General features: G+C 42.7%; 1 protein-coding gene across 4 annotated transcripts in view; it reads left to right on the top strand.

Moving 5' to 3' along the window:
* Window positions 1-13,500, top strand: part of LOC129698887 (receptor tyrosine-protein kinase erbB-4-like) — an 804,589-nt gene that overhangs the window by 530,806 nt on the left and 260,283 nt on the right. For all 4 annotated transcript variants that reach the window (XM_055638279.1, XM_055638280.1, XM_055638278.1 and 1 more), the window contains exons 6-8: window positions 3,139-3,257; window positions 8,051-8,192; window positions 12,873-12,986. In XM_055638279.1, coding sequence (XP_055494254.1) covers window positions 3,139-3,257; window positions 8,051-8,192; window positions 12,873-12,986 — 375 coding nt within the window. The remainder of the gene's footprint in view (window positions 1-3,138; window positions 3,258-8,050; window positions 8,193-12,872; window positions 12,987-13,500) is intronic.

Raw genomic sequence — 13,500 nt, 5'->3', positions numbered from 1 at the left:
CATCTTGATGGAAAATGTTACGGGTAGCCCAGGGGTGTATTATTACAAGCATCTGATGATACTGACATGAGCAAGATTGAATATTATCAAGCGAGTCAGTGGTTGGAGTTGATTGCTAGCACAACTTGCCATGCAGATCATTGAACCACAGCCAGATCAACTGTTGAATTTTTCTACAATCCTGCGGTAATGTGGATTGAAACCTTTGAGTTTCTGCAGCAATATAAATGTTTAATAGATATATTGATTTTGGTTAATTTTCACCATGCAGACATTTGAAAGTTCAGGCCGGTTTGAGGGAGAGGCATGGAGCTCATTGTGTTCTGCCAATCCTGTTGTAAATTGCCGCAGTGTATGTATGTTTGCTGGTATTTCATAAAATCAATTTCCTCAGAAATAATAATAAGGCAAAAAATGTGAGCATTCACATTTAAAAATGTCACTGATCGATTAACCACTTGAGTCTGTTCCCCAAAGTAAACCCACCAGCTGGGCCCCGAGCAGTGACTCACCAAGTGTTCAGACTAGTCACATCTCAATGAAGTAGAGTTAACGATCCGGCTTAACTACTTCTTCACCCTCCAAAACCAGACTGTACTGCAAGCAGAGTGGATATTAGAGAATAAGAGAACACCAGAAATATATTTGCCTATCAGCTGAGTCAAACAGCTGTAGTGAACTGCACAGTTCACAGTTTGGAGCCTCAGTATTATCGTCACTCATCCAGTCACTTGGACACGAAACACAGCCTTTATCTGTGTCAGTCTTTAAATGAACTACAAACAGGATACTAACAAAGTAACAAGACAGAGGCATGTGATACAGTCTTTTACTGTAACAACCGTTAACCTTAAGGTACTTTAGTCATAAGAAACTGCAAATGCTTGTTTATTAAACCTTAAGGTAGTACTTTCCCTGGTAACTAAAAACCACGTGTATACTACTCCTCCCTTACAAAGAAAGAAATATAATTATAAAATATTTATACAGGATTATCTGCACTGCTGTCAACAGAGATTAGTTGTGAATTCATCTGATTAGTTATATTAAAAATACCAAATCATTAACTTTGTGTCTGTTCCCAAGAACCTACAAGCAGAATGTATCAACAATAAAATATTTAGACATTATACACGAGTAACATATTCGCATTCACAACCTTACTGTGCAGGATAATTTAACATATTCACAATTGTGCTTAGGACTTGCAACAAATTCAAATAGATACGTGAGAGCCACAGAGCGAAACTGTGTGGAAACCAGCCCTTTGGTCCACAATGTAAGTCTACACTATTAGCATTTTTGAACATAGAATATAAACCATACAACACAGGAACAGGTCCCTTAGCTCATAATGTCTGTGCCGTGCATGATGCCAAGATAAACTACTCTTATCTGCCTGCACATGATCCATATGACTCCAGTCCATGTTTTATTCTCAGCTCACTCCCATCGATTATCTACCACTCATCTCCATAGTAGGGGAAACTTGCAGTAGCCAATTAATCAACCAATTTGGAAATATGAATTTCAAACTGCTAATAATCAAACTTGAAAGAAGACACAACAGGTGGCTCCGAAGATCCTTGGCCTACAGTTTGCTGTCCAGCATAAGATTTGCATCTTACCAACATGCTCACATATGTACAGAGAAACATACAGGCACACACACACACACACACACACACACACACACACACACACACACACACACACACACACACACACACACACACACACACACACACACACACACACACACACACACACACACACACACACACACAAGCACATGCACACACACAGAAACAAGTGAAGCTCGTGAAATGATAATAAAAAATAATGTGCATTTCACACTGCAAGAACCAAATGGAGGTAAATTCCTGTTACAATAAAATTACTGCCTACTTATAATAAAAATGGAAGTATATTAATCCTCCATTACAGACCACACAAAAACGAAGTTGAACAGGCCAAGTGGATCATTGGAAGCTCATAGATGTAAAGTGTCTAATCTCTGCTTGCCCCCTCACTGAGATCACCGTAATTATGCTTTTAGAAATCTCGACTCCGTCTCAGATGCTGTGAACAGCACTCTACGGATTGTAGTGCTTTTTTGCAAAGTGTAAATTCAGGTCACAGGTCAGCCTCACAACTCAGGGAAGTGGAGAAATGGGCACCATTCTTTGGATTAGTGAGTGTCTGAATCGATATCCAATACAGCAATTTCAAGGCCTGCAGACCATTTGCTGTGCGTGAACTTGAGCTGGTTGTCTTTTCCATAATATTAAACTGTCAGTCAGTGCATTGCTTTCTCCTGTAGCAATGTTTTAATATGACATGAAAGATTTTATTATACCAGCATCCATTGTATTAAATATAAATAATCTTCACACAACTGTTTGCCTTGCAAATTCAATGCTTTTTATAATAAGATTTTGTATTGACAGAGGACAAACAATTTAATGTATAATATTTATATATGTATCCTAATGCTAAATATACTCAGTGAAAGTGCCTGGTGCAATTTAGTTATCACAAAGCTAAATTTGTGGGCCCAAAGGGGCTCATTCACTTCTCTCTGTCACAGTCCTACATACAAGATCCACTACAGTAAGGATGTGCTTGTCTTCCAGTTGTCTTCCAGTTGTGACACTTATACTGCAAGCCATCTTTGAGACAGTGCTCTACTTAGAGATTTAAAATTCAATGTTTGTGCTCAGATTTCTCTGCAAAGAAGAAGAACATATCCAATGGTAAATACATTAGACCATGTTATAGGACAAGGGTTACACACCTTGAAGTTCCATTGTTACTTTCAGGAAAGGATTATGTTTGACTTTCAACACTTTAATTTGCAGGAGAGAGTAGCGGAGAAACTATTTTTGCTAATCTGTGATAAAAAGGGAGAAATAATAGTGGGAAGCTTTTAGATTTGTTGTCACCAGGATAAGTTTTCCATTTGCGGCTCTCTGTATATAGTGCAATCATTGCCTTGATAATTTGCTTGTGCAAAATGCTCCTGTAATTTAACGGCATAAAGTGGACACTAAATTGTTGGACAATTCTTCTCTTGAAAGGGAAGCATGACATTGATATGCCCTCACTTTGAAATTACATGCAGTCTTTTCTTTGCAGTCACGAAGACCGTGTGCGCCCAGCAGTGTGACGAACGATGTTTTAGCCCATTTGTTAGTGACTGCTGCCATCGGGAATGTGCAGGCGGCTGCTCAGGACCCAAGGACACCGATTGCTTTGTACGTGGCCACGAGTAACATTAACCCACTGCTTGTCTGTTAGGGTATGGTTGGCACACTCCACGCAGTACAGTATCACAGAACCAATTCAGACTCATTACCCTACCACTGACCCACTCGCAACACATGACAAACCACAACGCCATTTCAGATTTGCTGCACATTGTTTCCCCATTTCATGTCATGCACAGTGTCATTTGCACTCTTAGCTTCATTGCAGTAATAATGACCCATTTCATTAGTAATCCGTACAGAAGTCTAACCACAAAAGAAATTCTGGAATGCAGACGTGGAAATTCTTAACTTCAGCAATGTTGCGTTATTTTTTTCCCAGCTGAGGTATTGCTGCCGCACCAGAGATGACAATCTGTTTTGCAGGGTTAAGCTTCCGTTTAGTAGAGCATCTCATTATATATTTTATGTGGCGGTTAAACCAAATAAGGCTCCATATTTTCACCCCCTCAAATGTTTCAGAAGCGTGTGTTTTATTGTCATATATACTGAAACATAGCAACAAAATTATTACTTGCCGCAGCACAGCAGATTTATGAACACAATACCCTATAAATAATATAATAAACAAACCAAAAAAAAAGTTAACTAAATAAAAAGCCCAATGCAGTGCAAAGCCCAAGGTCCCCAGTGCAACTAAGGCATCCATAGTTTGGAGTTTAGTTGTAGTTCGAATTGTTCAATAGCCTGATGGTTGTTGCGAAGATGCTGTTCCTGACCTGGGCGTTACAGCTTTCAGACTCCTATACCTTCTTCCCGATGGCAGGAGTGAAATGAGAGTGTGGCCAGGGTGGTGTGGATCCTTGGTGATGCTGGCTGCCTGAAGGGCCTGTCCCACCAGCATGCGATAGCATGCGTCTAGCGCGACCAAACGTGGTTGCTTGAGGCGTACTGCCTCGTGAGGCCAGTCCCAATTCGAACCGCGGAGGCGTATGGAGTTGTGCGGGGCTGGTGCCGACATCATACTCACCAATCAGCTAGGCAGGAGGCGGGCCGACTGAATTTAGACGTCGCACGGCGTCGGGCGGTAACGTCATCAAGCAACCGCACGCCGGGCGATGACGTCAACGCGCAACGTCACCACTAGGCGTTCGTCGTCAAGACGCTGCGTATGCCCTCAATGCGGCTGCGGGCCGACAGGCCGTTGGCGCGCGGAATTTTCAGACAGTGCAAGATTTTTGGAGTCCCGCGCGATGTCGGGACCAGCCCCGCACAACTCCATACTCCTCCGCCGATCGAAGTGGGACCGGCCCCGTGCAGCCGTACGCCTCAAGCGACCACGTTTGGTCACGCTAGACGCATGCAATCGCATGCTGATGGGACAGGCCCTTTATTGAGACAGCGCCTCCAATAGATCCCTTTGATGGTGGGGAAGTCAGTACCCATGATGGACCGGAGCTGATCACAACTTTTTGTAATCTCCTTCGTTACTCGGTATTTGAGTTGCCAAACCAGCCCGTGATACAACCAGTCAATATGCTCTCTACAGTAAACCTATAAAAGTCCAAAAGAGTATTCATCGGCATCCCAAATCTTCTCAATCTTCTAAGGAAGGAGAGGCACTGATGGACCTTCTTTATGACTGCATCAATGTGCTGGGTCTAGCACAGATCTTCAGAGATATGCATGACCAGGAACTTTTGACTGAAAGTTGTTGACTCTCTCCATCACTGACACGTTGATGAGATACTGTAATAAATCCCTGAACTGCACTCTCTTTCCATTTTTGAACAGCAATAGAAGATGAATGATGAAAAATCTGCAATATATTTTCTAGTACTGATCCCACTCTCCTACTACCCAATTATTACCATCCTCGCTCTTTCACCACAATTCCCCCAGACCCACCCAACATTCAAGATTCAAGGTTCAATTTAATTGTCACATGTACCAATTAAGGTACAGTGAAATTTGAGTTACCATATCACCTATCACCAACTCTACGGCCTTAATATCATTATCATACCATCAACTGGCTGTCTGACCTTCCTCCCCAATAAAAATCAGTTGTCTTTAAGCTAAGTTTTAATTAATGACTGACCAGAATATAAAGTGCGATATGAGTTTATGCTATAGGCCTTTTTAGAATACTCCTGTAGTGCCCTGCTTGAAATACTTCAGTTTAAAGACATTTTCATTTGCTGAGTCTAAGCTTTACTTGACAAAGTAAAGCATTCCTTGTTTGGTTTTCTCCAGACAGTGATAAATCATAACACCTACAGTACATTGAACCTTTAGAACAAAATAACAATAAAGTAATATTATTGATGAAGGATAACATGCATCTTGATTGAGGAAAACCAACCTTGGGGTGGATCTGGTGCTGTAAAATGGAAAATGTTTGATCTCAGAAATAGACTGGCATTTAAAATTATAATGAGGATTTATGTGCCTGTGAATGAATAATATAACTGAATTTACTTATGAAACAAATTGATGCTAATTTAGTCCATGTGAAGATGTTTACAATTAATATTAGATGAGAGGTAGTTCATGAATTGAGCTTGGATCTCCAAGATTTGCTTTTTGTAACTTTGTGAGGGAGCTTTCATTCCTGTAATTGCCTTCTGTCCCTCTCTGGGTATCCTTTCATGATAGTAAGCTCTGGTTAATGTAGGATGACTTACCCTGCAAAATTACATGTGGATAGGAATAGACCACTCAGCCCATCATACCGGCTGTATGACTTGGTTCATCTTAGCTCCATCTCAATATAAGACAGAATACTTTTTGCCAAACGCACATTTGCCTTGATGGAAACACTCAGCAGATCAGCAGCGTCTATGGAGTGAGTTACAGAGTCACTGACATAAGAATCTTTAACCTGAATTATTCATTGTTTTTCTTTCCACAGATGCTGTCAAATTTCCAGCATCTGCATTTTTTTTAAGTTTCAAAAATGAGCGATCCTAGTTTTTGAATGTTTTCACCGACTCAGAAACACATCAGATTTTTTGTGGGGTTTCTTTTGCTGCGTTTTGATCATCCACAACCAGATTAGAGAACTCATTTATACTCAGTTAACACTACTGAATAGTGAAAGGCATGGATAGAGTGGATGTGGAGAGGATGTTTCCACTAGTGGGAGAATCTAGGACCAGAGGTCTCACACTCAGAATAAAAAGACGTACTTTAGAAAGTAGATGAGAAGGAATTTCTTTAGTTAGGGGGTGGTGAATCTGTGGAATTCTGCTGTGGAGGCCAAGTCAATGTATATTTTTAAGGCGGAGATTGACACATTCTTGATTAGTAAGAGTGTCAGGGGTTATGGGGACAAAGCAAAAGAATGGGGTTGAGAAGGAAAGATAGATCAGCCATGATTGAATGGCGGAGTAGACGATGGTCTGAATGGTGGAATTCTGCTCCTAGAACATATGAATGTATGAACTTAGTGGAATGCAGGTCTGATCATAGAAACATCCAGTTATTTATTAGCCCAATCAAATGAGGTAGAAAGGGAATGTGCAGATGTTGAAAAGCCTTGTGGCAAAATTAATAAGTGAAATTAATGAATGAAGGTGCATCCAGCAAATGGTTCAGTACTGTATGTTAGATACAAAATGCTGGAGTAACTCAGCGGGTGAGGCAGCATCTCTGGAGAGAAGGAATGGGCGACGTTACGGGTCGATACCCTTCTTCAGAGATGCTGCCTCACCCGCTGAGTTACTCCAGCATTTTGTGTCTACCTTCGATTTAAACCAGCATCTGCAGTTCTTTCTTACACATGGTTCAGTATGCTGTTGGAAGGTCAGTCTGAGGGACTTTCAGAAACTCTAGAAGCATTTTTTAATACAGCTTGCATATTCAAGGCAGTTTGTTAATGTGCCCCAGAGGTGATGTGGGTGTAGGACACCAAGAGGCAGAAGCAGAGATTGTGGGGTGGATAGTTTAGTTTGGAGGTGGGTCAGAGGTGAGGGTTGCCTACTTGAGATTAGTGAGACATATGGTTTGTAATCCAGGTGGGATTGGTGGGATGTATGATTGGTAGGTTAAGGAGAAATTGGTAAATCACAGAGGTAGCAGTGTACATATCCAAATAGGTTGTTAAATGTTAAATGTTGTTATTGTACCTGCCTCAACTACTATCTCGGCCCACTCATTATTTACCAACAATCTCTCTCTCGCTCTGTCAAATACTTCCTTATCTGCCCTCTGAAGAGAGGCCTAGATTCTTACAGTACTCTCGATATGATCCCACCAATGCTCTATATAATTTGTGCATAACCACCCTATTTTGCAATAAACAATAACATTATATTCCATTCCCCAATTACTTACTGAACCTGCGATCTGATATTTTGAAGATCCTGCTCAAAGGTACCTTTATCTAAGGGCTTACTTCATACTGGACCTTTGGAACATCTCACTGTGGTGATTTAAAGTAGTAAAAGAGAAATGGAAAAGCTTATTGAGTACATCTAGTAATGTGATTGGAGCTGAGAGCACATTACAGAACCAGCAACAGTCAACAGAACTGGAATAGTTATAACATAACAACACTATTAAAATCAAATCTGAGACAGTTGTAAATACTCAGCATTTGTTTCAAACAATAAGAACTGCGTGCTATGTAGGAAGGAACTGTAGATGCTGGTTTAAACCGAAGATCGACACAAAAAGCTGGAGTAACTCAGTGGGATAGGCAGCATCTCTGGAGAGAAGGAATGGGTGACGTTTCGGGTTGAGACCCTTCTACAGCCCACATGCTTTTTGTTGCTTCTTTTTGCAGACCAGTGACTGGTTACTTCCTGTAACAATGTGTCTCTCCCTTCACTTTATAGGCGTGCACCAACTTCAATGACAGTGGAGCATGTGTCATTCAGTGTCCTCTGCCTTTCTTCTACAACACAATAACATTCCAGGTGGAACCCAATCCAAATGCCAAGTACACCTATGGAGCCTTCTGCGTCAAGAAATGCCCACGTATGTATACTGGAACACAGGGTCTTTTGTTATCCGTAAAGCTGGAGTCTGATCTATGCTTGAGCCAGTGCAGGAGTGTGGCTGTGGTCACAGTAGTGGATGTGTGCCGATGTGGTCTTCGGATGAGGCCTGCATGGAAACAAGTCCTTTGGCCCAACTTGTCCACCCCAACAAAGATACCCATTTACACGAGTTCCATTTGCCTGCGTTTGACCCAAATCCATCTAAAACCTTCCTATCCATATCCCTGAACAAATCTCACTTACAGTAAGTAATGGGCCTGTCCCACTTAGGTGACTTTTTAGGAGATTGTGCAGTCGCCACATGGTTGCCACATGTTCGCTGGTGGTTGCCGGGCAGTCGCCTTCATAGTCGTGAGGAGTTCAGTATTCTGGGAACTGGTCGCGGCCTCATTATGGTCATGCGACTAGAATGAAGCCACAATGGAGAGTAACAAGAATTCTCGTGCCGTAGGTGGGTCGCCAGGAGGTCCTAATGGGTTGCCAGGAGGTTGAAGGTTCTCGGATGTTCTTGTGAGTTGTAGCCGGTGCTGACCAGTGGATTTCATTGGCTCATTGGCTCATTCTGTCCCCTTTTTCCATCCCATGCCTGTCCAGCTCTCTCCACTGTAGTAAGAAAACTTTGGCCAATTCCTTATTGTCCATTCATTCCGCCTATTAAAATGTGTTTCCCACCCTTACCCACACCTTTCACTCCGCTTTTCTTTCTGCCTTTATCCCTTTTTGTCACTTTTCATTGATCCTACTTTTATTGTTTCCCTATTTCCAGCTGTCTCTGTCCCTCCTGGTTACACATTCCTCAATTCTCTCCCTACATTGTCTCTCTGTTCCTTCTTTTCTCTCAAGCCCTCACAACCCCATCTTTAGAAAGTGTAACTTTAGATAGTCAAGGATGTTAGAGTAATGATTTGCCTGTCAGCAGTGTAATTGAACTAATGTGAACATGTGTTCAAGTGAAAGTGTAAGCATTTGTGCTTTTATCCGTATGTATGTGATTTTATCAGCATATATATGTACCTTCATGTCTGTGTGTCTGTGTGTCTGTATGTAAATGTGTATCTGCATATGCATCTGTGAATGTGTGCATGTGCATGTATATTCGGATATGTCGGTGCTTTTGTGTCTTTATGTGTCCATATGTCTGTTTCTTTGTGCGTGCGTGTGCCCATGTGTGTGTATTGTGAGTGTGTGCCTGTGTTTATGTGCTTGTTTGTGCATGCATGTGTATGTGTGTGCTTTTATTTTAGCATGTGTGTAATTATTTGTGTGTGCATATATATGTGTATCTGTGTATATATATATATCTGCAGCGTGTTTAATTTGAAACATTCCAGATCAAACAGAGCGAGGTCTCATGGGAATTGGGATCAGCTTTGTGTCGTCTTGAGAATCTGTCTGCCTGTTATCAATTTATTATCAATCTTTGTATCATGCAACTGATAAAAACATTGATCCTTGACTAAATCTATCAAGTAAAACAAATCGCAGGCTTGTATGGCGGTTGCTGTTTGTCACAGTTCACTCCCACATAGATTTCCTTTCAGTCAGGATTTTTTCAGACTTTTAGCTTTTCTGCTCCAGCTGAATGTCAGGACATTTACTGAATTGCACCACCTCCCATCCCCTCCCAACCACCCACTTCTCCCCTGCAGGCAACAACGAGCAAGAGTCACTCTGGTATTTTTAGGTGGGTGGTCCCCTGTCCACATCGACTGTACCCATTCATGCCCAGAGTAGGCAAATCAAGGACTAGAGGATATAGGTTTAAGGTGAAGGGGAAAAGGTTTAATAGGTATCTGAGGGGTAACTTTTTCAAACAAATGGTGGTGGGAGCATGGAGCAAGCTGCCAGAGGAGGTCATTGAGGCAGGGACTATCCCAATATTTAAGAAAGAGTTAGACAGGTACATGGATAGGACAGGTTTGGAGGGTTATGGGCCACACGCAGGCAGGTGGGACTAGCATAGCTGGGTCATGTTGGCCGGTGTAGGCAATTTGGCTTGATGGGCCTATTTCCATGCTGTATCACACTATGACTATGTACCATTGTGCAGACAGTCATCCTATTGTCAAGCATAATGCTGTTCTTCGGAGACTGTAAGCCAGCAGAAGTAGGACAAATTGCAAAACTGCCAAATCACCTACAGAGGTCTGGAAACTTCTCAAAAGCACATTTCTGAGAGTTTACGTATCTTGCTCTACAACCTGTGTGCCTCTATTACTTGTGAAAGCTTGTATTACTGTGTGGTTGTTTGAAAGGGCTATGCAGTGCACAGCTGGTAGAGCTGCTGCTTCACAGTTCCATTGACCCAAGTTCCGTCCAGACCCGAGGTGCTGTCTGTGCAAAATTTGTACATTCTTTCTGTGATGCCATTGATTTCCTCTGGGTGTTCCAATTTCCTCCCACCTCCCAAAAGACATGCAGTTTGTTAGATTAATTAAGTAGTATGAATTGCCCTTACTGGGGAGTTGAGTGGTAGAAACTGGTGAGGAGTTGGGGGTGGGGGGCGAATGGTGGGAATAGTAGGATGGGATTAGTGTTCATGGCCATCAAATAATCATTGAACTGTACAGCACAGAGACACCCCCATTGGCCCAATTTGACCATACTGACCAAATTGCTAGTTTAGTTATCCGGTGGGCAGCACGACTCACGTCGCAGCGGCCTCTGCAGTCTGTCTGTCTTTTTATTATTTTTTGTCTCGTTTGAATGTAGTTTTTATTATTATTTTTTTTGTGTATGTGTGTGGGTATGTGTGTGGGGGGCAGGGGGTGGGGGAAACTTTTAAAAATCTATCCCCTGCACGTAGAACCCGACCTTTTCTCTTGTCGGGTCTCGTTGGGGCCTAGCACCGTGGAGCGGCCTCCAGCAGGAACAACCTGGGGCTCCAGTCACGGAGCCTGCGGACCTACTCTCACCATCATGGAGCTGGCCAAGTTCGGAGCGGGTGGAGCTGTGGTGGCGCTCGGCTGCGACCTGACCCCGGAGATTTGGAGGCTTAACGCAGGTCTGGCAGACAGTAACACCGGGAGCCCGCGGGTCCCTGCTGGGAGACCGCTTTTCGGGGCTTCCGCAACGGCGACTTCACCCGCCCGAGTTGCGGGGTTGAAGAGTACCTGGAGCGGGGCCTTACATCATCGCCCGACACGGCTTGGAATGGCTGCAGGACTTTGCTAGCGCCCACCGGGGGCTCCAACAACAAGACCCGGAGTGCGGCCTTGCATCACCCGGCGCAGCGTAAATGGCCGCGGGACAATTACCATCGCCCGCCGGGGGCTTTGACTCTGACTGACATCGGGAGGGGAATGGGGAGTGCAGGGGAGAGATAAGCCTTTGCCTTCCATCACAGTGAGGAGGAGATGCGCTGTGATGGATGTCTGTGTAAATTGTATTGTGTCTTGGTTCTTTCTTGTGTGTATGACTGCAGAAACAACATTTCGTTTGAACCTCAATGGGGTTCAAATGAGAAATAAATTGTATTGTATTGTATTGTTGACATACCGACCTTCCTGTGTTAGAGCCATTTGCCTGCCTGGCTAATATTCTTTTAAAACATCCTATCCAGGTACCTGACCCAGTGTCTTATAAATGTCATTATAAATAAATTTGTACCCACCTCAACCCCTTCTCCGTGCAGCTCATACCATATATGCACTACCCTCTGTGTGAAAATGTTAACCCTTTTAACCTTTTAACCCTTTTAAAAGTCCCTTTTAAACTTTTGCCCTATCAACTTAAACCTATGCCCTCTAGCTTTTGATACCATACTCTGGGGGAAAGACTTTCATTCACGTCAGCTATGCACATGAATACATATATACCTCTATATAAGGTCACCCCTCAGCCTCCACACTTCAGGGTAAATTAGCCCAGCTTACTCAAACCCTTCAGAATCAGTAGCATCCTCATAAATCATTTTTGACATCCTTCTCATAGCAGGGTGACCAGAACTATACACAATACTCTAATTGTGGCCTTACTAACATCTTGTACACCTATAACAAACGTTTTCTGTAATCAGTACTCTGACTAATGAAGATAAGCGTGTCAAATATCTCCCTACCTGTGTCACCAGCTTAATTGAACTATCTATCAGCACCTCAAGTTCTGTCTGTTCTACAATACTCCTCATGGCCCAATTGTGTAAGTCCTGACCTGGTTTGGCATTCCAAAATGCAATACCTTGCATTTATCTGAATTGAATTCCATCTGCCATTCCTCAGCCCATTGGCCCAGTTGATCAAGACCCTTCTTCACTGCCCACTGTATCACCAGTTTTTGTGTCATTTGCAAACCTATTAACCGTGCCATCTACATTCACATCCAATAGGCTAATATTCTACAATAAATTAGCTCAAAATACATACGTAGCAAGGGGGTAGAAAATGTAGCATGAAGGGCTTCTCCCAGCTTACACTACAATGCCCTGTCGAACTTGGCTAATGTATTGGCGATGGAGCTGACAGTCAAAGCATGATGCTGAATGTACTCAGGACAGGTGTACAAAGCAGGTGGTAGCCAGAGACCTTCCTTGTGTGCAGCTTCAGTAGCATTGGGTGCTGTCCCCAGGCTTTCAGTCAGTGTTGGCAATCTTGTACCTTCGCTGAATTTGTTGAGTGATGGGTTTCAAAAGCTGGAAACACTTATTTCCCCCTTACAGATAACTTTGTGGTGGATCACAGCTCCTGCGTACGAGCATGCCCAAGCAACAAGATGGAAGTGGAAGAGAATGGAATCAAAGTGTGCAAGCCTTGCACCGACATTTGTCCAAAAGGTAAGGTCCATTTTGCTGTAGCTCCTCCTGCCCTATCCCTCCACCAGAGAGTGCCAATGCACCTTCACTTTCATCTCCTTTGGTGAGGCTTCTGTAAAAATTATGAAAGCCTGAAATTGCAGCTATTGGTTATTAGTTTATTATCGTTGTGTGTACTGTGATACTGTGAAAAGCTTTGTTTTGTATTTATCCAGGCAAATCATATCATACATGAAGACATCAGGTATTGCACAAGAGAAAATTGTCAGAGTGCAAAATATAGCTACAGAAAATGTGCAGATTAAGAAAATATGTAATATTGTAGGATTGAGAATTCATCCTAATCATTTGAGAGATCTGTTGAAGAGTCTAATAACAATGTTGAAAGTTGAGTCTGGTAGTACATGCTTTTAGCCATTTGTACCATCTGCCCGATAGTAGATGGTGAAGAGAGAATGACTGGAGTGTAAGTGGCCCTTGATTATGTTGGGCAGTATTTTTCCAAGGCAGTGTCATATAGATGAAGTTGGTGGAG

Source organism: Leucoraja erinacea, chromosome 7 (genome assembly GCF_028641065.1).
Source record: "Leucoraja erinacea ecotype New England chromosome 7, Leri_hhj_1, whole genome shotgun sequence".
Taxonomy (NCBI): domain Eukaryota; kingdom Metazoa; phylum Chordata; class Chondrichthyes; order Rajiformes; family Rajidae; genus Leucoraja; species Leucoraja erinaceus.
This window is presented reverse-complemented; position numbering and strand designations above follow the sequence as displayed.